The sequence below is a fragment of the Eurosta solidaginis genome, chromosome 2 (assembly GCF_040869045.1).
Source record: "Eurosta solidaginis isolate ZX-2024a chromosome 2, ASM4086904v1, whole genome shotgun sequence".
Lineage (NCBI taxonomy): Eukaryota > Metazoa > Arthropoda > Insecta > Diptera > Tephritidae > Eurosta > Eurosta solidaginis.
The window spans coordinates 9,350,977-9,373,343 of record NC_090320.1 but is presented as its reverse complement, the minus strand read 5'-3'; the positions used below and the strand labels follow the sequence as shown (position 1 = coordinate 9,373,343).

Below are 22,367 nucleotides of genomic sequence, written 5' to 3'. Positions count from 1 at the left end.
TTTGCTCAAAAAGTGCTCAAAATTTAAAAAAAGGAATAAACATTTTTCTCAATGGGTATACATATGTATTTGATATCAGCGAAACGATTTGCTTATGTCATAGTTTTTTTTTTTGTTAAATTTAAAGTTAAACTATTTTTTTTTTTGAAAAATTTGTTTTATAAAGATGCGCCGAACTGAAAACAAATTTTAAGACAAAAAAAATTAAAAATTTTAAGACAAAAAGTAAAGAAGTCTTAAGTTCGAGCGAACACTTTTTGCAAAACCAAAAGAAGTATTTTTGTTCGTCCTAAATAAAATACAATGAGAAAAAGATCAAAAGAACAAGAAAAAATAAACAAATAAAAATAAAATAAAAAAATTTTAAGCACTTCCTTTATATAAATGAACAAAAATCAGCGAAAAATGTCTCCTTATATAAAGACATATTCTTGGTAAACTTTGATTTTTATTGCCATCTCTAAGCCGATTCTAAGCAGTGACTGTATGCACATCAATAATTCAATCATTATGTCTACACATATGTGCGTACACGCAGCGGAGAAACAACGCACAAACACATGCAGATATCTTATCTGAGATATGCAATTATAATTGTGGAAGCGTCGCTCACAAATACACGCGCATATGAGAGCTATACACGTACATCTGTAGTTATAATTATAGCAGATAACCAACTAGTAGATTCTAGAACAGAACCGTCTAGAAATGTCAACGAGGAAACCAAACACTATAAAAGGCAGCAACAGTAGAGGCGCGAGAATCAGTTGGATTTAAGACGCTATCTAGCGAGCAATAGCAGTATTATTTTGAAAATCAGTTTCATTTAAGCAAGCTATTGGTTGTAAAGTATCACTGTTATTGTGACGTACTTTAATAAAGGCCATTTTGCATTATTAAATATTGGAGTTATTTATTCAACAGCTTAACGTTACGAACGTTAGTAGAAGGTTGCAAATAAGAAGATTTGCAGTAAATTCGTTACAATATAAAAGTGGAGCGCACATTACTTGGATTGGAAAGTTGGTAGGAAAGGAGATATTATTAGTCAAACAATTGCGTTCCGCCTTTGTATTTTTACCTCTCATAAATATTTTTGCTATTTCTATGTCAAAATTTAAAAATCAAAGTTTAACAAGAATATGTCATTATATAACGAAACATTTTTCGCTGATTTTTGTCCATTTATAAAAAGGAAGTGCGTAAAATTTTTTATTTTATTTTTATTTTCTCCTTTTCTTATATTTTCTCAGTGTCTTAACCTATCTGTTAAGTTTTACGCTTGTAGCTCAATGAAAACTAACATAAAAATCAATCTCAAAATTCCCTCCGTTCCGTTGGATTTTTATAAGCTTTTATTTACTTTCACTTGGCTGTTGTTTGTAATCAAATCTTGCAAGTTAAATTTGATACACTTCCCACTAGAACAATTAGGACTGTGATATAAACTGTAAGATTTAATAATTTAGGTGTAAAGTTTTAATGTTAAAAATATATAATTATGTACAAAATATATAATTATGTCGCAGGCGCAAAAACCTAATTATCGTTAAAGGTTACAATGAACTTATAAAGTGTTATATTTCTTTACAGTCAATTTATTTTTTACTTTTTAATTAATTTTATTATAAAAATAAAAGCCTATTTTTAAAAAAGTTTTTTTCTTTAATTTTATTCTAAATATCTCAGTCCGTGCGCTCCCTAGCGAAAATTTTTATATTGTGTCACCGGCTGTCATCGACCTCTGAATTAAGTTTGAAATTTCACGTCTCTAGCTCATCGAGAAGTCACTTAAAAGCTGGTTTGAAAATTTTCTAATTCTTATCTAATTATTTCGACCCGTCCGCCACCTAACGAATTTTTTTCCATTTGTTGCATTGTCACGGTGTTCTAATCTATGTGCAAAGTTTCACGTTTGCAGCTCAATGAGAAGTTACTTAAAAATCGATTGCAAGATTTATATAAAAGCGGATAAACATTCAACCGACCTAGTATAAAGGAAGGAAAATGAAATAATTCTGTCGAAAAATTTGGTTTTTTATGATATTTTAATAAAAGTTGCTCATAAAATGCGTACATTTACAAACATCAAACAAAAAAATTGTTATTCTTTTTGGCATAAAGAAACGATTTTTTTACTATTTTTTGGTACCTAAAGAGTAAATCTGTTTTTTTTTTATAAAGTTGTGGAGAACTGAAAACTACAAAGTCAAATGGAAAAATCTTTGAAATAATAAAAAAAAAAAACAATTAAGGCAGTTTATGTTGGAGCGACCATATTTTCTTCGGAGTTCTTGTTTTGTTGTTCTAAATGAAATAAATTGAAGAAAAACAGCCAAAAAATATATATGTATGTACAGTTACTCACAGAGTACACACTTGGTTTATGCTGAACAAAAACTCAAATGCAGTGGCTCACAGCTTAATTGATAATTTTCATCTAAAATATCGCAAATCCCCTAACAGAAACCACATTCAAAAATATGTCAAAGGTTATTCAAAGGTAAGGATAATTAATCATACAAAGCGCATTTTTGTCCATGCGATGTATGGAAGAAATTGCTCAACACCCTCGCCGAAAAAAATTCTGAAAATTCAGGAAAATTTTTGAGCTTTTTCTAACTTGCACATTATTATACTAAAATTTATTGGGCTATAAAACTGCATACTCAAAAATTTTCTAGAAATTCTGAAACAAAATTTGAAAATTATGATGGTCATTTTTGAAATTTTTATTAATTCTCCTTACCTTTGAATAATCTTTGACATTTTTTTGAATGTTGTTTCTGTTAGGGAATTTGTGATATTTTAAATGAAAATTATCAATTAAGCTGTGAGCCACTGCATTTGAGTTTTTGCAGCATATACCAAGTGTGTACTTATTTTTGTGAGTAACCGTATATGAAACAATTTTTTTTTTAATTTTTGTGTTTCCTCAGCTTTGATTCGAAGTCGTAAACGGGCTTTCGGGCGCATCCTGAATCTGGATATGGTAAAGAACTGGGTCGGGTCATAATTATTGTTGACCAATCCCTGCAAAACTGAACTACCTAGTTCTTTTTACAAAGTGATAATGATACCTGCTTGCCTCGAGTGGAGAAGTAGCGTTGGTACTTTTTGATAATATTCAATAATTCGCGGCTCTTAATGAAATGCTTAACATAAAAACATAAATACCGATATGTATCCGAGGAACTTTTAGGCCGAGCTTCTATCCAATTTGTGTTGTGCTACTTTTTTATTTTTCTACAATTGGCAAGACGGGAACTACACGAAGTGTTTGCCAAATACTGCCGAGGGGCAGACCCGCTTAGAAAATATTTTTTCTTAGATTTTATCCCAGGAAAGGCAGAAAATTGTGTGAAGACAACTGCCCTCCGTGCTGGCTTCAATACCTTCATCACCTCGAGAAAAGAGTGGGGTGATCGATGGAACTAGGGCAGTACACCAGTTAACTGGTTCAATTACTGGACGAAGTTAGAAAGAAAGTTTGAAGATTGATTCAAGGATGCGGTGCATTGAATGCTATCCTGTGCTACTTCTACCCGGCTAGCCAAGCGGTATTCTGGGCTCTAAGCTCGACTGTGGTGCGATGCATGCTTTTTTCGAGTATCTTGGACTTTTGTCTAACTAAATTTTTGCCGATAACCGATAGATATCGGTTGTGATAGTGCAATAAAACCCATTCGAAATAAGATTCCAATTTAAAAATGGTTTATCGTTATCAGTTATATTTATATAGCGAGTTAAGTTATTACTCTGATATTATTATAATAACAATTAAACAGTTTGAGGGGAAACAAGTATGCTGTTCGATCTAGCGATTTTAGACGGCTAAAACAGTTTGAGAGTTTCACCCCTTGCTGGTTTCAAAACAGACAAAAAACGCTCATATCTACATATATATCACTGGCCAGCTACTTGGCTCTTCTCCGATATGAACACCGACCCAAACAGAAACACATTGGAGAAAACTGCAGGTCTGTCAAAATACCGCGCTTGGAATTGACACGAGATGCATTCTTATGTCATCAGAACATCATCTACACATTGGGGCGGGAATACGTTCTATAAAGGAGAGAAAAAATGATGAACAAACAGTTTCTGATAAATACTCAGGGCCAGGGCAGACAAAGAGACTTTTGATTGAAAAGGCACCTCTTAGGAACATAAGGAGTCATCTACGCAAGCTCTATGAAGAAATCCACACACAAGAACTTTGTCATTTGAACGAGATGAGCATAAACAGACCCTCATCAACGATGAGTCGGCAAAGTTTTATACCTGGCGAACTCAGCCCTCAATGTCCAATACCCTAATCTAGGAGTAGAGGAAAACTGAAAGCTCTGCCGTGACGCGCGTTACTTTAGCACAATTTCGAACTAAATACATCAAGGTTAAACTCTTACTTATCCATAATAAGCCCCTACATCTTTTTAATTACAATGTGAAACCAACGCCTCTAACACTGATATACTTGTCCAACCCTATTGAAACTGCAAGTTTCCTTGGACTGCCGTTAGAGGATATCGATGACAATTTGTGAGAGATTGCACCCATCCATCACTTCGTCGGGCTTTGGTAATGAACTATTAGATTTTTTTGATTTTTCTAATTTTTTGATATCGAAAAATTGGCCGGGTTGTAGTTTAAGTTTGCCTATATTCAATACCAATCTATTCTGGCTCCAGATAAGTCAGTATATCGCAGATATCTAATATGGATATAGAAATCTGACACCGGATTCAGATTTAGCGCACCGAATACTTCTATTATTGGCTCGAAAAATATGTAGACCTGAATTTTTATGACATGACCGCCAAGCCGATGACGGTAGCCGTATGTTCCTGGCTCTATTCAGCTTATAATTACTTAAGCGCTCACAGCTCGTCAATAACTGTTACTGCTATTGTATAGCACAACACTGTGCATATGACGATGTTAACAATTATTTCAAGACAGCGTTCCAATAAGCAAAAGAAGAAGATTATTGAAAATGAAATAAAGAAGTGAAATTACGATTATTGCATATTTGAAAAGAAGACTTGTTTTTTAGGCCTGCTCTACAGGCTTGGCAGTATATTACCAACAACTAAATATGTACTACATACATACGTATGTATTTATGTAGTATGTTTGCGCATGAGTTTATGTTTTATGTATTATACTTGTTTATTGAGTCGGTGTTGTTAAACCGGTTGTGGTAATAATGAACCTCTAATGATCACTGCAATTGTCTGTGAGGTGGCGTTTTGGGTTTGAATGAAGAAGAAAACCATTAAAATCTTTTTTCTTCTCTTTTGATGTCTTCTTAAGAATTTCTTGAGCTACAAATAGTACTGAATGTGGCAAGCAAAGAAGGCAAGAACATAACAATGCCAGACATACAGCATAACCATTTTAAGGCAATTTAAACCTTGGTAAATTTTAGTTTAAATAGTTCTTGAGGTTGGCAGTGTAAGCAGCTAAGATGTTTTTGGTCGGTTGCTTCTTAGTCGTGATTATTGACCCCAATTAGAAACGAAAGCAAAGTTAATACATTTTTTTAACAAAGGAAAACTTATGCTTTCACAATAACAAATGTTAAAAAAAAATAATAATAAATACTTGGCACGATTTACCTCCGAGGAGATTTAAGCCGAGCTTCTCTTCCCAATTCGCTACGAATTGGCGGGAGTGCGAAACTTTTCATGGGAAAACTACACTCGGAGTATTTGCAGAATCACTTCCGAGGGGCAACCCTGATCGGAAAAATTTTGTTCTCATTGAAAAAAAAAAAAACGTTTTTCTCAACTTTGGTGTTACTTTGCCCAGGAGTTAAACTCAGGGCATTCGGTGGAGTACGCTATTACCACACCACGGCGGCCACAAATGTTTAATATTTCTAACAAGGACGTGAGTAAATTTTCTTATCTTAAATTTTCAAAAATACTCGAAACGTTTTTTTTTTTTTTGGTTAAAAATGCATATACCACCACTTTCACCGTGGATTCACGGAGATGTGTAGCGAAATCATTTCAATAGGTTGCCAGCGCACTTCATAGCTTCCCCAACTCAATTATCAACCTCGTATACCCTAGGTGAATCTTATTTATTTAGTAGGAGAGACCCTGGCAACCTGCTGCAAGTTCTTCAGGGAAGGATAGGGTGGAAGACCGAGAAGGTTCAACGTGGTCATATAAAATCGCTCCCGATATGGTAGCGCTGGTACCATAAGAGTGCTTTTTTGGAGAACGTACTGGATCAATATCCGGCAAAAGACCGTAAACAACGTTAAAACTACTCAAAAGGAAGTTTCCTTAAGGCTACATGAAGAAGAAGAGGCGAAGAATCAATTATGGTTCTAATGGACATTCATTTTACGGATGGCCCCCGCTCCACAGTAATCTGATTCACTGCCGGCAATTGCTGGCTAAAGAGAGTTGCCATCCATATCCCTTAAGAAGAGTAACTTGTCTATTCTATTAACTCTCTCAAGCTCTAAAAGTCTACGCGGCATAATGGCATAATTTACATGCGACTTCAGAGATCACTAGGAATTTGTTGCAGGCGGCTTGCTCCCATTGACGTCACCGTCGTGAGGTCGCGATTTACCCATAAACTTTGACACCAGGTCAAAATTTGCTTCATTCCAAATGCATTATCTCCCATATACGTTAAATAAGTCAGCTACCATCGTTCTTTTAAAACGCTGGAACGGCTGATTGATCTTTACGTGAGAAGCAGAATCACTCAAGAGCGTGCAGGGCATTTGACACGCATTTTGTGAGGATATGTCTACTGAGTCCTCTATTAGCTTAACAGAGAGATCAAACGGAGTTTTAAACAATATGGTGCCAGTGGAAAAAAGGGAGTCGAACGTCCTCCCGATTGCAGACTGCTGAGCCGAAGAAGCGACAAAGGTGGATTGCTTTTTCTCAGCTCCTCTGGTTTGGAACGCAAGGGTCTGGAGGGTGGAAACTGCCAAGTGTCTTTGCTGATAAGCTATGAATCATTTAAATGGTATGATGGTCGGACGCAAACTACCTACCAACTCAAGCAAAACAAGAATAGTTATGTTCACTGAGAGGTACAAGGTCCCTTAATTTAGACGAACTTCAATTGGGTAATACCAAGAATTGGGCGAACGATATCGAGGTGCAGCATAAGCTTGAGCTCTCCAGCAGTCTAGTCGGCTTTAGCCCTAGCAACAAAAACAAGTCTGCGTTAATTTCTGCCGTAGTTTTTAGCTTGATTAATCATATTGCCTCTACTTCGTTATGATTGCGGATAAGCTAGATGAAAGCGTTGGTGGAAAACGAGAGAGTATTCTGTCATAGCTTCGATGTTTTCTAGAAATTCAGGCTGTCCGATTACTGTTGCACTTGAGCCCAAAAGGGGCAGATTGTATAATATTTGGCGCATTCATCTAGTGGCCTATTAGAAACTGAAATACATACTTTACGATAAAAAGTATGTAGGCATCTGTGTCATCCCTGGAAACTGTCCAGCAGATTCCTTAACTCAAGGAGCCTCTCTCGAGTTGCACGTGACTTTGAAACTCTATTGGAGAGGCTAGTAACACAGCTTGATGACATGGTAACACAACGGACTATTAAAGAGTCCAATTGAGATGCTCTTGAATTGCAGCGGCGGTTAACTAACCGCCATCAATCCTAACAATAAGGAGAAAAACCTTTTTCAATGCAGATATTGATATGTGTTTATGGATGATCTGCAACTCTAAAACACAATTTGCAAATATTTGACAACAAAAATTTGTGTGTTTGAACGCAATCTTACAAAATTTATCTTACTCTTTTCAACTGGATATGTCTAATTTAACCGCTATATCTAACTAAATTAAGTGCTTCATAATTGCACACCACTGTGCACCTACATATGTACATATATATGCATTTTTTTTTGCAGCCAACTCATTTTTCACATTTCCTTTAGCTGCACTCTTTTTTTAATCGCTGCTTCTTTTTTCTTAATTCTACACTCTACTTCTTTCTTCCTTTCTGCTTTACCAACTATCTTCGCAATGTGCAGACCCATGCTGCTATCAGAGATTTGCACATTAACGTTGTTGGCATACGAGCACTAATACATAGATACACACCCACATGGACATGCACATTTCATATGCTTCAGTTCGTTGCACATTGAGTAACATTCTCGTAGGTTGGCTGGCTTTGGCGTTGGCTCGGGCCTTTCAATAATTCAGCGTTCAATGTGTTTATGCTTGCTGCACAATTACTGTGCACGTGTAGATGTATATATAAATATGTATATGAATGTATATACGGAAGAGCCTAAAAAAAGTTCGCCTAGTTGAACAGAACAAGCAAAAAACACTTAGCTGAAATTTTCTGGAAATATTTATCATCAAATTCATAATATAAGATGTTTTAAACACGGTTAGAAAGATACTTTCCCTTGCGACTCGCAAATCAGTTTAAACTCCACTATAGAAGCAGCAAAGTGCAACAACTGGCACATGCGGGTGATACTAACTTCATTTGCCTTATAGCTCCGTCACATAAGCAGTTTTTCATATAGATGAGTTTAACACAAGCTTATGCATTATGAGTAGATTATACGTATTTTTATGGAGAAAGGTAGAATGAGCGACACTGGCGCCATCTGATATTGAAAAGTAGCCAGTTCCCAAACTTTGTTCCAAGCAAACCATAAGAAGAAGAATTTGACATTTGCTTTGGCTAAGGGTGTTGGCACACTTTGCAAGTGAAATTATTTTTCCCACTCGTCGGTAAATTTCTAACATTTTCCGCAAATAAAAACTGCAATATAACAATCGATTTCGACACAAAATATGTTAGCAAGTATTTTTGTTGAATATGGAGTATGTTTATAACAGTGTTTCGCGAAATTGTGTATGTGAATAGGCAAGGCGTAATAAACTTCAATTGCCAAGTCCGAAGTTCATTCATATTTACAAACGCAACATCTTGGTTGATTGCGGCGATGTTATTGGAATACATAAGCTTGTGCTAAACGCATCTATATGAAAAATGTCATTGTATCACGGCCTTTAACAAGCATATTTACATATACATATGTATGTATAGTGGGCTGGGTCGATTTGTATGGACGAAAGTTAACCGGTATCGCGCCATCGAGTTTTCGATAGGATTTTGGGCTCAGGAAAAAATATCCACTACGCATACCCAAAAAAATAATTTTCGAGCCTGCAAAATTTCATTTTTTTGACTTTTTTTCGACTTTGATTTTTAAGGTTTTTTCCATACCTACTAAAGAAATGTTCATATGTATACCATGTCCGACCCAAAAATGTCCACTAAAAACGTTGTCGATAACAGTTTTTTGAAAAAAAAAAAAAAACATATTTTTTGTTTGTTATCGCCAAAGTTTTTAGCGGGCATCCAAACAGGGTATACATGAAAATTTTACAATCAAATGAGAATGTTTTTAGTAGGTCATGAAAAAACCTTAAAAATCAAAGTCGAAAAAAAGTAAAAAAAATTAAATATCGCAGGCTCGAAAATTATTTTTTGGGTATGCGTAGTGGACCTTTTTTTCCTGAGCCCAAATCCTATCGAAAAATCGATGGCGCTACATCGGTCAATAAACCGACCCAATCTAATGTATAGGGAGTCGATGAGTCCGCTGTCGACGAACAAAACTCATGCGTTATAAGTCTCTGCGCTCACGTATGTAGGTTCGGCATTAATGTGAGTACCGAATGATAGTAGGATAGACCTTGGTAAATTAAAAACAAATTTATCCAGAATGGTCATATTTCCTTCCGTATTTCCCACATTTGGTCATACTTCGGGCACAGGTTCGTCCGTAACTGCCAGTTCTACCTAACTTAACCTTACGTGACGCCAACGTGACGTAGAAGGAAGTTTAATACGATCTTCCATTGCCATAATACTTTGTTGTGGTGTTTGCGTGTAATTTATAACTCTTTGCAGCGCATTATACTGCAAGTCTGTCGAATTTCGATTTATAGGTATGCGTCATATACGTAGACATTGCTTTTGTAAAGCGTAGAAAAAGCTGCACCTATACCGAGTTGCTCATTGGAAAACTTTCGGACTTTAAATTGAGGATTCTGGGCGCGTATCGTGTTATACGATCACGTATCGGAAAGCAATTTCACTCAAACGATAAATCAGAAACTGTCAACAGATTCGTAAAAATGATAATAAGTTATATATCTAATGAGTACTGTCAGCCAACATTTCACATGTTTTTCTAATCCGACTACCCATTTCAGAGCTTTTGTGAAATAAAAATTCATTTCAATCACGGATCGTATAATGCGATACGAGCCCCGACCTTGAGTTGTAATTTGCTCAACTTGAATTATAACTTTATCAGTTTAAATTCGAAATTTGAATTTTGATTGTAAATTTTTAGACTTGAATTGTGACTTTCTTAATTAAAATTGCAGTTTCTGAATTTGAATTGCAGTTTTCTGAACTTAAATTGGGAGTTCTGAACTTGAAATGTTATTTTCTAGACTTGTATTGTAACTTTCTGAATTTAAACTGAAATTTCCTGAAATTTAATTTTAATTTGTATTATAATTTTTTGAACTTGAATTGTAATTCTCTCAACTTGAATTATAACTGTCTCAATTTATATCAGAAAGAAGAAGAAGAATTGTAGTATTCTGTACTTGGATTGTAGTTATCTTAGTTTAAGTTGAAATTTCTGAACTTGAATTGCAATTTTCAGAACGTAAGTTGGGAATTCTGAATTTTAAATGTAATTCTCTAGAATTGGATTGTAATTTTCTGAATTTAAACTGAAATTTCCTGATATTAAATTTTAGTTTGAATTATAATTTTGTGAACTTGCATTGTAATATTCTGAACTCAAACTGGAAATTTTGAACTTGAATCGTAATTTTCTCAACTTGAATTATAACTTTCTCAATTTATATCAGAAAGAAGAAGAAGAATTGTAATATTCTGGACTTGGATTGTAGTTTTCTTAAAAAATAAGTGTAAGGCGCGATAACCTTCTTTTGCCTCATGCTCCTCTTGATTTTCCCTACAAATTGTCCGGACGGGACCTACCTGTTTTATGTCGACTCCGAACAGCATCTGCAAGGCAAATGAGTTTTTACTGAGAGCCTTTCATGGCAGAAATACACTCGGAGTGCTTGCCAAACACTGCCGAGGGGCGACCCCGCTTAGAAAAATTTTCTTCTAATTGAAAAATCCTATTTCTAAAATGTTGATGTTGCTTTGCCCGGGGTGTGAACCCAGGGCATACGGTGTGGTAGGCGGAGCACGCTACCATCACACCACGGTGTAGGTTTCTTAGCTTAAGTTTAAATTTCTGAATTTGAATTGAAAATGTCTGAATTTAAACTGAAAATTCTGAACATGAATACGTATTGTAACGAATTTAGGGAAGTTCAGCTTATTTGAAACCATCTGCTAACGTTCGAATCGCTAAACTGTTGAATAAATCATTCCAATATTCTGTATTGCAAAATGGTATTTCTTAGACTTCGTTGGGAGTAGTACAACTATACTTCACAATTTTACTTCACTTCGTAACTGATAGCGTGTTAGATCAAACTGATTAGTTATTACTCAGCTTGCGCTGCTTTTATACTATCTGTTGCCTCGTCCGGTATTTCTCCAAAGGTCTATAACTCTTGTATCTCCTGCTTCGTAATTAGTAACATTTATGCGTGTGTATGTGTGGGTAAGAACTTCAGCGGATGATTGCATGTGTGTATGTGAGATATATCTCTTCACTTCGAGCTGCTGGTGTGTAAATGATGATTAAATTGATGTGTACACAAGAGTGGCAGCTTGCTTTATTGTTGTTATGCTTTTATTTACTAACAACATAGTGATGCTAAAATTCGCCACAGTATTGTAATTTTCTGAACTTAACTGGAGAAGGTGTGAATTTAAAATGGGCACAGCAAATAAATTTGATTAAATACTTCGATTTAGCGATTTTATTATATGGTTCATACTACATTGGATTTATTGCGTCCCCAAAAGTAATGTAATTTTTTATACATGCATGTCTCGTTAAAAAAGTAAACAGATCTAAGGAGTCACAAAATTAGCGAACTTTTGTTAGAAACCCCGCATATTTCGTTTGCATGTTGAACGTTAAAAATGCAGCAAGTATGTTAATCTCTTATTGGTTGTGTGTTAGCTTATGTGTGTGTGTGTATGTTTTGTTGGGTGGTTATGTTGTTGCAAAACGCAGGCATAAAGACTGCTGCTTCGCATTTAGGGCGCCTGTTATTTGCTACTTTTTCTTTTCCACTTTACCGCATTGTTCTACTGAAAAATTCTTTACTGCCTTTCTTGCCATTTATTGTATTTAACTGCATTTACATAAGTATATTTGTATATATACCTACGGATGTACATAAAATAATCAAATTCATATGCGGTCAATGCACATTTTTATATACATATGTATGTGTGTGTAGATAGCGATATTTCTTAAAACTTTTTCTTATGATTTGTTTTTACATTCTATGCCATTCTTGAATTGTTTTGCTTGTCAACCGCAATGCTTATGGAATTTCAATATTTTTGCTTAAAATTCCAAACACGTCACCCAGTGCTTCCTTCGCACAAACGAAAATCTGTATAAGGCGAACAAACAAATTATTGAAGCCACTTTATCGTGACCTAATAGTTTGACTGATTCATTTGGAAGCCAAACGCAAAGAAAAAGAAGGCAATCATTTAATTTAAAAGGTATTAATAAATCGATATGAAGGAATGTATAAATACATATATATTTTTGCGGGCACGGTTTTAATTGTTGGGATTATCAGTTTAAAATTAATTATTTTTATTGAATTATCTATAATGTTTCTTTCGATTTAATTGCGTATTTTTTATATACGCATAACTTTTAACGATAATCAAATGCTAAATAAATTGGTTTGCTGGTTGGTATCGAAAATGCCTAATGCACTTTAATTGCTGCCGTCGCAGCAACCGTGTGTCCGTGGACTAAAAACTACTACTTTGGGAACCGTCCCCAGGGCCGGATCGTGACATTGTGGGGCCCCGGACTAATGTTACTCGGGGGGCCTGTTTTCTATGGTGATGCAGTATATAGTTATCAGAAAAAAAATCAGCTTATAAAACATTTATTTATCAAAACAAATATGACAATAAAGAATATTAAATTACAAATCAACCTTTCTGCATTTTCGTGCGGTGAATTCCTTTATTTGCTCATCAACTGCTAAATCCTTTGTTAGACCACAATTTATAGAAAGAAGAGATAAATGATTAAGTCGATCGTTCGACATTGTTGTCCTAAAATCTTTAAAATGGTGTAACAATTAGGAAATACACCAACAAGTTCCTTTTCATAGATAAGCTTATAAATTTCACTGCAAGAGGTGTAGCAGTCTGATTTAGATTGTAGTAAATATGATTTTAATGAATGCATTCATTTACTAAATTTTCATCTACGTCATCTGAATAATATTTTACAATATTGCGTACTCTTTCCAGATCCACGCTTTCCTGGGTTTTATTCTGCAAATCCATTAAAATATTAAATTTTTGGCTGGTTGTCTCATAGACTTGACCCATATCCATAATCAGCTTATCCAATGAAACGTTTCGCGTGTCTCTCTTAAATTTTTCTGCGCCGCACACTGAGACTTTAGCTGTAGACTTGTAAACCTCTCTTGTAAACGTCGCTGTAATTTGTTACCACACTAGTACTTAATTTTTGGCTTTCTCTTCGTACTCTTCTAGCTTCTGATCTGAATGCTGTCGTATCTTGTACACGAACTCTTTCAACGAAACAACTAATTTATTGCTTTCCCAAATATTTAAGCCAGGGCCTTGTATTCTTTTATTTACTACATGAAATCTCTCCAAAATTTCTTCCCAAAATGTGATTAAAATTGCAAATGAGAGTTTCGCCAGTTTATTAAATAAACTTCGTGCCTATTTTCTGAAATCAGCTTTCTCATCCTCATTTTCGCTAAAAGTTTTTAAAATTTTCATAATTTCAGAATAATGATTTTTTAAAGCTTTGGCAGCCTCATAATCACAAGACCATCTGGTTTGGCTTAAACTTTTTAACGTAAATTTTAGTTGCATTTCACGATGTAACAAACCCACCTATGGGTTGAAGATGCAAAGAAAACATATATTTTTTGCACCACTCCAAAAAATTTACAATTTCGGTTGCAACTTTAATACATTCTTCACCAACTAGGTTAAGGGAATGCGCACCACATGGAACATAATCCGCACTTTTATTTTTTTGTTTAATTAATACTTGAACACCTTTGTACTGGCCCGACATATTGGCTGCGTTGTCATAAGACTGTCCCCTACAATTATCCAGTATCAGCCCATTTTTTCTAAAAAGTCTTGTAGCTTATTAAATAAGTGTAAACCAGTATGACTACTAGTTTTGATGAATGAGACACATCTTTCGTACACATTTCCCTGAAAACAGTATCGTAATACAATAGCAAGTTGTTCATTGTGAGACAGATCTGGACTTAAATTCATCACGATTGAATAATACTTTGAGTCGTCGTTATTTATTGATTTATAATTTGTTTCACTATCTGTTTGCCCATAATATCAGTAACTTCCTCATATAAGGCGGTGGCACAATGACATTTTTCATATAGATGCGTTTAACACAAGCTTATGTATTCCAATAGCATCGCCGCAATCAACCAAGATGTTGCGTTTGTAAATATGAAGGAACTTCAGACTTGGCAATTGAAGTTTATTACGCCTTGCCCATTCACATACAAAATTTCGCGAAGCACTGTTGTAAACATTCTCTCTATACAACAAAAATACTTGCTAACATATTTTGTGTCGTATTCGATTGTAATATTGCAGTTTTTAATTGTGAAACATGTTAGAAAATTTACCAGCCAGTGGCAAAATAATTTCACTTGCAAAGTGTGCCAACACCCTTAGCCAAAGCAAATGTCTAATTCTTCTTCGTATGATTTGCTTGAAGCAAAATTGGGGAGTTGGCTACTTTTCAATATCAGATGGCGCTAGTGTCGCTCATTCTAGCATTCTCCATAAAAATATATGCAATCTACTCATAATGTATACGCATGTGTTAAACTCATCTATATGAAAAACTGCTTATGTGTCGGAGCTGGTACTGTGCGGCTTGTAGGGCATTCGTCTTTTATTTTTATTGGTGGCTGGGGGCCCTTTGCATCCAAGGGGCCCTGGGCTGAAGCCCAAAAAGCCATTAGGTAGATCCGCCTATGACCGTCCCCCACCTGGAATCGCTTTTCCATTACTTCAAGGTGGCGTTCCATATTTATTGCTTATAGGTTCCGCTTTTTTGCTCTGAGTGTAGTTTCTACGAAGTTGTTTATTTGTTGCCACTCTTCTGGGTTACTCCGCAATTTTGCAGTTAACATTTTCGGCAGTGATTTGGACGACTCTTTCTCGAGCATTTGTCGCTTTTGTCTCCACTACGACGGACGCAGTAAACGCATTTCGACCTTTTTTATTCAGTGCAGGTATTTTTTGAAGTACTCTTTTTCAGAGGCCATCTGGGTAACGTAGAAACTTACGCCACTCTTGCTTCTCGTGCTCCAAGCATCAATATCTGTTATTAGTTTTGTCGTACATCTGCCTCCTTGTTAATTTTCACATTGCTCTTCCCACAAATAAACGTTTTTTCCTGCTCTCTTTGCTGACGACTTTCATGCGCTCTTGATCCCTTTGTTTTTTACTTCTTATAACCTTCTTCTTTCCAGCGGGGGGTATTTTTTTGCCGCTAATCATTTGCACGGCTTGTCCTGATACAACGCCGTAAGCGGGCGCTACTCTCAGCGCTACTGTTTGCTATACTGATGTCTGAAGCATAAAGTGCTTCTTCTTCTGACACACTGGACACAGTTCGGAGCCGTACAGTAACTTAAGTCTGACGATGTCCATCAGTAGCTTCGTTTTGCTTTCTGCTAGTCTTCCGATGCTTGCCATTAACCTGTTTAGCAGCTATATCTGTCTACATGCCTTCTGCATCGCATGTTAAGTTCCAGCTCAATATGTTAGTCGGAAGTCTAACCTTATTCCTCAATAGCGACATGTTCTTTTTTGGTCGGAAGTACCAGCTCTGTTTTTGCTGCTGGCAACTGCAGTCCGTGCAAGTCTAACCATTCCTGTGTGTGTATATCATGACCTTGCAGAGCTTTATGCATGCTTGTTCGGTGTTTCTGGTTGTTATGACTGCGACAATGTCGTCTGCGCATCGGACTAAGAATGAATTGTCAAGCATTTCAAGATTGAAAATTTTATCATAGCTGACGTTCCGTAGTTCTGGATCGAGAATTTATCTCAGTGCAAGTGAGTTTCATTGTCTTTGGGCCTGCTGAAATTTGGTATATAAGGTTAGGATCACTGAGATAGCTTGTAATTACGAGCTGTAGATAGTACGAGATTTGGAATGGCTGCTCTAATGTGCCCATCTCGCTCTTTTAAAAGCATTTCTTACGTCTAGCGTTGCAACGTAGGCAACTCGATTGGAATTGTTAGTACCTTGCATGTGCTAATTCTACGCTTGTCCAGGCCAGGAGCTATGTTGCCTAGGTGATAGTCAACTTGTTCTATAGCCTCTGTGTTACGTGGTTTTAGGAGCCATTAAAACATTTCTTGGGATGCGTCGAGCATGGCATGCTAATTGTGAATTCAGATCATTTTTGCTCTTGCCAATTAACACTATCTGCTGCTCTTTCTATTTTTCTATTGATATGAGGTAAGACCTCTGAATGCAATTTTTTGTAATTTATTAAATGACTTCTGCCGCTATAATCGTATTGGTTTTAAAGCTTCTTGATGCACGTCGTAACTGTTTTATGGTGAATGGGGGAGGGTCCTCAAGCGTGCTGGTCCGGAACGAAAAATCTATATACCTGTCCTTCTCAATTTAAACTCTGGTGCACAAATAAAAGTTATTCCACGTTCGCATACGTAATAATAGCACAATAATGCTATGGTATGCAGACCCCTGCTCTGATGTTAAGACTAGAGGCCGATTCATTGTTTGTGTCCGGTCACATTTTTGTTTACATTTTGTTAGTTCATTTTCCACTTTGTCCTCTGAGAGCTCAACATAAATGTATGCTGAACATTCTTTGTGTGGCTTAAATTGATCTCATTTTCTGCCTAGATAACTTTTGTAGAGTATTGGGATATTCACGTAGCCATGGTTATCAAGTTATGCGGCTGAAAAAAAATGTTGCCTGCTGAATGGCCGACATAAATACTCAATTTACCAGTCATTTTTATTAAAAAAAAATAAAATAAAAAATAGAATAAAAATAAATAAATAAAAATCACAATAGTAAAAATAACGCAGCAAATTTTGTTATCTTCCCTAAATTTATTCTCAAAAAAAGCATATTAACTTATACTGTTTTCACACAAACGGCTTATTGAATAATAAAGGCAGTTTTCTACATTAAGACGCTTATTGGGCTCAATCTTCCCTACAAAATTCGAATCTATAATTATTTCATTAGTAGTTATTCGAATGCCTAATGAAGTCAAAAGCACAATGCAAACTCTGTTGGCAGCGTTCCGCTCCTTAGTTTTTGGTGTGTTCAGTGCTTAAAAATGTCATTTGTCAAAGTAAATGTTATTGTCTGCATGGCGGAACGATACAAGGTGGCCGCATCGAACAGCTGATTATAACCTTTTTTTATTTGATTTGATACATCTACTTCCGGCGCAGTACAATTTTGACATTTGTCCATCGAATTTACAAAAACAAAGTACATGGAATTCTTATTTATGTATGTAGGTATGTCACCATGCTGCCACCTTGTATCGTTCCGCCATGATTGTCTGTCATATAGCATTGTCATTTTATTCGCTTGACATTTCATCCTTCATACTAATCGAGCAGTTACTTCTGTGTGAAAGGAAAAAATTTACAATTTCATTAGCAGGTGAAATGAGATCATTAAGTTTCTGTGTGAAAACAGTATTAGATTTTTAATAAGAAACTTTAACGAAATAGTAATGATCCTCTTTCTTTCTTTATCTATTTCCAGGGCAACAGTGAAAGTGATTCTATTGGATTAGAAATTCTTTTACATAGCAAAGAAATTTTAAAAATATTTAAAGTAAAGGCGAAAGAAAAATAAGAACATCTAGCTGATAAAAGATATGATTTTATCCTAAAAATTTATTCAACGAAAAAAACATCAATTAAACAAAACACTACGTAATTAAAAAAAAAAAAATATTACATTAAATCAGTAGCAAAAATAATTGAAACTCAATTTAAAAAAAATTTAGTAACTTAAAGTATTAATAATATAGTTTAAATAAAAATAAGTCATACTTTAACGATTAAAATATTAAGCAAAAAACAATAAAGATAATAATAAAAAATTTTAGTTTAAAAACTACTATTTCAAAGTAAAAAATTTTAACTACCAACACAAAATAAATAAAAAAATTTCTAAAAAATACAGGCACCCTTTGTCATCAATAACAAACTATTCCAGTGCAAAGCAAATACTTAAAAAATCACTCAAAATGTTTAGCTCTTCGAACAACAATTCCGCCAACAATAACAGCTACAACAAACACATGAATAGCAGCGGTAATAATAGCAACCACAGCATGACTACCAACAATTCAACGTCAACATCCACACCCACGCCGGGCTGTTCATCCACATCATCAAATCATACTTTGTTAGAATCTTCAGCCGCATGGCCACAGCTGCCCAATGTCAGCACCTCAGCAGCTTCGTTAGCCGCTGCTGCTGCTGCCGGGCCAAGTAATTCACGTCCACCATCACGTGCGCCCTCAATTTTGGATAGTCCCACCTTGGCGCGCGTGGAACGTGCTCGCTTGCGCCTCGAAGCGACTACACTGCAACAGCAACAACAACATCAACAGATGTTTGCGAATGGCAGTAGTAGTGGTAGTAATGCAACAACATTGAATAGAGAAGGTAGTTTGGAGCGCAGCATTTTGGATCCGAAGGTAAGTTAGGTGAAGGGATAGAAAATTTATATTGGCTTCAATATGAGTTGTTTTTAAAATTTATGAATTACACATCAAAATATAGTGTGGGTAAATTTAGTTGATAATGTATAACATAGTTTCTTTTTCTGTAAGTTTCAATTGATTAAGTTCAGGAATGTCAATTATTTTTTAATTCATAATTACTTACTTAAGCTTTATTTTACCCTCTCGCTTTATTTTTTGTTTTTTAATCCTTTTTCTTTAATTATATTTTCTTTTTTGATTTTTATCCATCCTTTTACTTCTTTATTTTATTTTATAATTTTTTTTTTTGTTTAAATTGTGTTCTTTTTTGAATATTTTTTTGTTTTTTTTATATTATTTTATTACTTCCTACTTTATTTTAGTTTTGTTTGTTTGTTTTTTTCAATTTAATTCAACATTTTTTATTTTATATTATTTTATTGTACTTTATTGTGTTTTATTTTTTTATTAGATTTTTTTTATTTTATTCTAAATTATTTATTTTTTAAATTTACATTTATTTTGCTTTCTTACTTTATTTAAATTTTTGTATTTAATTTTACATATTTCATTTTATTTGATTTTATTGAATTTTATTTAATTTTTTAATGTTTTTTTCTCGTTTCACATTTTTTATTTTATTTTATTGTATATTATTCTGTTTTATTCTTTTCTTTATTTTTTTAAATTTGCTTTATTTTACTTTCTTAAATTTGTATGTAAGTTTTTTATTTTTATTTTCTTTGTGTTTATTGTTTTTTTTTTAACTTTATGTTATTGTCAATAGCAAACGAAACTGATATCCATTTGGCAACAATGGAAAATAATGGATAGCTATTCTATTTATTCAGGGCCGGATTAGCCATATCTAATACATTTCGCTGCCTTCAATCTTCATAATTTTCTCGATGCAGGGAGGGCAGATTAGGTTGTCATATATGCATGTCTATGACAAGCACTCATTAAGCCCTGGAGTATGATTCAACAGCATCAGTTGTATGCTTTCTCGGCTAACTGAAGACATATGCAGAGATTGAGGGCACAATGACCATAACTGAGCGAAATACTTTTAATTTTTCTCACCGTGGTTAAGAGTGTCAAAGGACCTTAGAAAACATTTTCAGAGTGCACGCTTTCGAGTGGTCAGCCTGCTCTTTCATAGAATATTCTGTGTAACCTGGTAGCCAGAGTTGGGTTTGATGTTATGTTTGGTAACATAATTAAGGCACAAGTTTTCTTTGCAGAATAGAGCAGACCTGAGAGCCGTAAGTAACTATGTTGTCAATAAAGATGCGTGAACTCTTACCTCACAACTTATTCTGAGCAAAATAAGGCATGTGAAGTTTTTTCTCTTTTCAAAGTGAGGCTTCCATAGCAGTATTTTACATCAATATACTTAACTTCGATGAGAAATGCGAACAAAAACTGAAACAAAAGTTAAAAGCAAACTGATCCCGAAACCGAAACTTCAGCTTAAACCAAGACCTTAAGTCGAAGCTGGAACCTTCATAAAAAACAAAGCTTTAACCGAAACCAAAGCCACTACTAAAATCGTTAAAGAAACTGGAACTAATACGGAATTTAAATTAGATCCAAGACGAGAGTAAAAACCAAATCTCGAACCCTGAACGAAACCGAATCTAGAACTAAAACTAGATCGTAGTTCAAAACGAAAGTAGAAACCGAAACATGTACGAAGAACGAAACTACAATTGTTACCAAGACCGAAACAGGAGCTGGAACCGAAACTAGAGCCTATGCCGATATGGAATCAGGAAATGTTACTTAAACTAAGACCGAATAGAAACTCGTGCCGAGTCTGATACTGAAATATATACGGAATCTGGGGTAGAGACAAAAACTGGAAAGCAAACAACAAAACTCGGCAGAATCGAAACTGAAAATGGGACCGTAACCGAAAGTACGACTGAAGCCGAAACCCGAACAGAAACTGGAACAAGACTCTTGACTAGTTTAGGTAATAAGTTTATAACAACTTAGGCATGAAGTGGCTGAATACGTTTGTAACAATTCAACCATCGTAGGAGTGCGGGTTCAAATTTCACTCCCGCGACAAAAGACTTTGAAGAGATTTACAAGGTATAATCGAAACAGCTGTCGCCTTGTCCGTCCTGATGTCACGTTGTTTAAATTTTTCCAAAATTATTAAATAAGTTATAAATTAACAAGTAAGGAAGGCTATGTTCGGGTATAACCGAACATTACATACTCAGCTGAGAGCTTTGGAGACAAAATAAGGGAAAATCACCATGTAGGAAAATGAACCTAAGGTATCCAGGTGTTTGTATGACATGGGTATCAAATGGAATGTACTAAAGAGTATTTTAAAAGGGAGTGGGCCATAGTTCTATAGGTGGACGCCATTTCGGGATATCGCCATAAAGGTGGACCAGGGGTGACTTTAGAATGCTTTTGTACAATATGGGTATCAAATTAAAGGTATTAATGAGGGTTTTAAAAGTGGCTCTTAGTTGTATATGTGTAGGCGTTTTCGATATATCGACCAAAATGTGGACCAGGGTGACCCAGAACATCATCTGTCGGGTACCACTAATTTATTTATATATAAGGGCTTTTGATTTCGCCCTGCAGAACTTTTTCATTTTATTCTACTTAATATGGAAGATATCACACCCAATTTACAATGTTTTTTCTAAAGTTATATTTTGCGTCAATAAACCAATTACAATGTTTCATCCCTTTTTTCATATTTGGTATAGAATTATGACATTTTTTTTTTCATTTTTCGTAATTTTCGATATCGAAAAAGTGGGCGTAGTCATAGTAGGATTTCGGCCATTTTTTATACCAAGACAAAGTGAGTTCAGATAAATACGTGAACTAAGTTTAGTAAAGATATATCGATTTTTGCTGAAGCTATCGTGTTATGGGACGAGCGGAAGGACAGACGGTCGACTGTGTATAAAAACTGGGCGTGGCTTCAACCAATTTTGCCCATTTTCACAGAAACCAGGTATCGTCATGGAATCTATGCCCCTACCAAGCTTCACAAGGATTGGTTAATTTTTGTTCGTCTAATGGCATTAAAAGTATTCTAGGCAAATTAAATGAAAAAGGGCGGAGCCACGCCCATTTTGAAATTTTCTTTTACTTTTGTATTTTGTTGCACCATATCATTACTGGAGTCGAATGTTGACATAATTTACTTATATACTGTAAAGATATTAAATTTTTTGTTATAATTTGACTTAAAAAAAATTTTTTTTTTAAAGTGGGCGTGTTCGTAATCCGATTTCGCTAATTTTGATTTAGCACATATATAGTAATAGTAATAACGCTCTTGCCAAATTTCATCACGATATCTTCAACCACTGCCAAATTACGGCT

General features: G+C 35.0%; 1 protein-coding gene and 1 long non-coding RNA gene across 3 annotated transcripts in view; one reads left to right on the top strand and one right to left on the bottom strand.

Annotated features, from left to right (window-relative positions):
• The window catches only part of LOC137239250 (uncharacterized), a 443,310-nt gene that overhangs the window by 195,112 nt on the left and 225,831 nt on the right, over positions 1-22,367 (bottom strand). The window lies entirely within an intron of this gene.
• LOC137239247 (putative uncharacterized protein DDB_G0293878) overlaps positions 1-22,367 on the top strand; it is a 147,929-nt gene that overhangs the window by 2,007 nt on the left and 123,555 nt on the right. For both annotated transcript variants that reach the window (XM_067764319.1, XM_067764318.1), the window contains exon 2: positions 18,047-18,992. In XM_067764319.1, coding sequence (XP_067620420.1) covers positions 18,537-18,992 — 456 coding nt within the window. In that variant the 5' untranslated portion in view covers positions 18,047-18,536. The remainder of the gene's footprint in view (positions 1-18,046; positions 18,993-22,367) is intronic.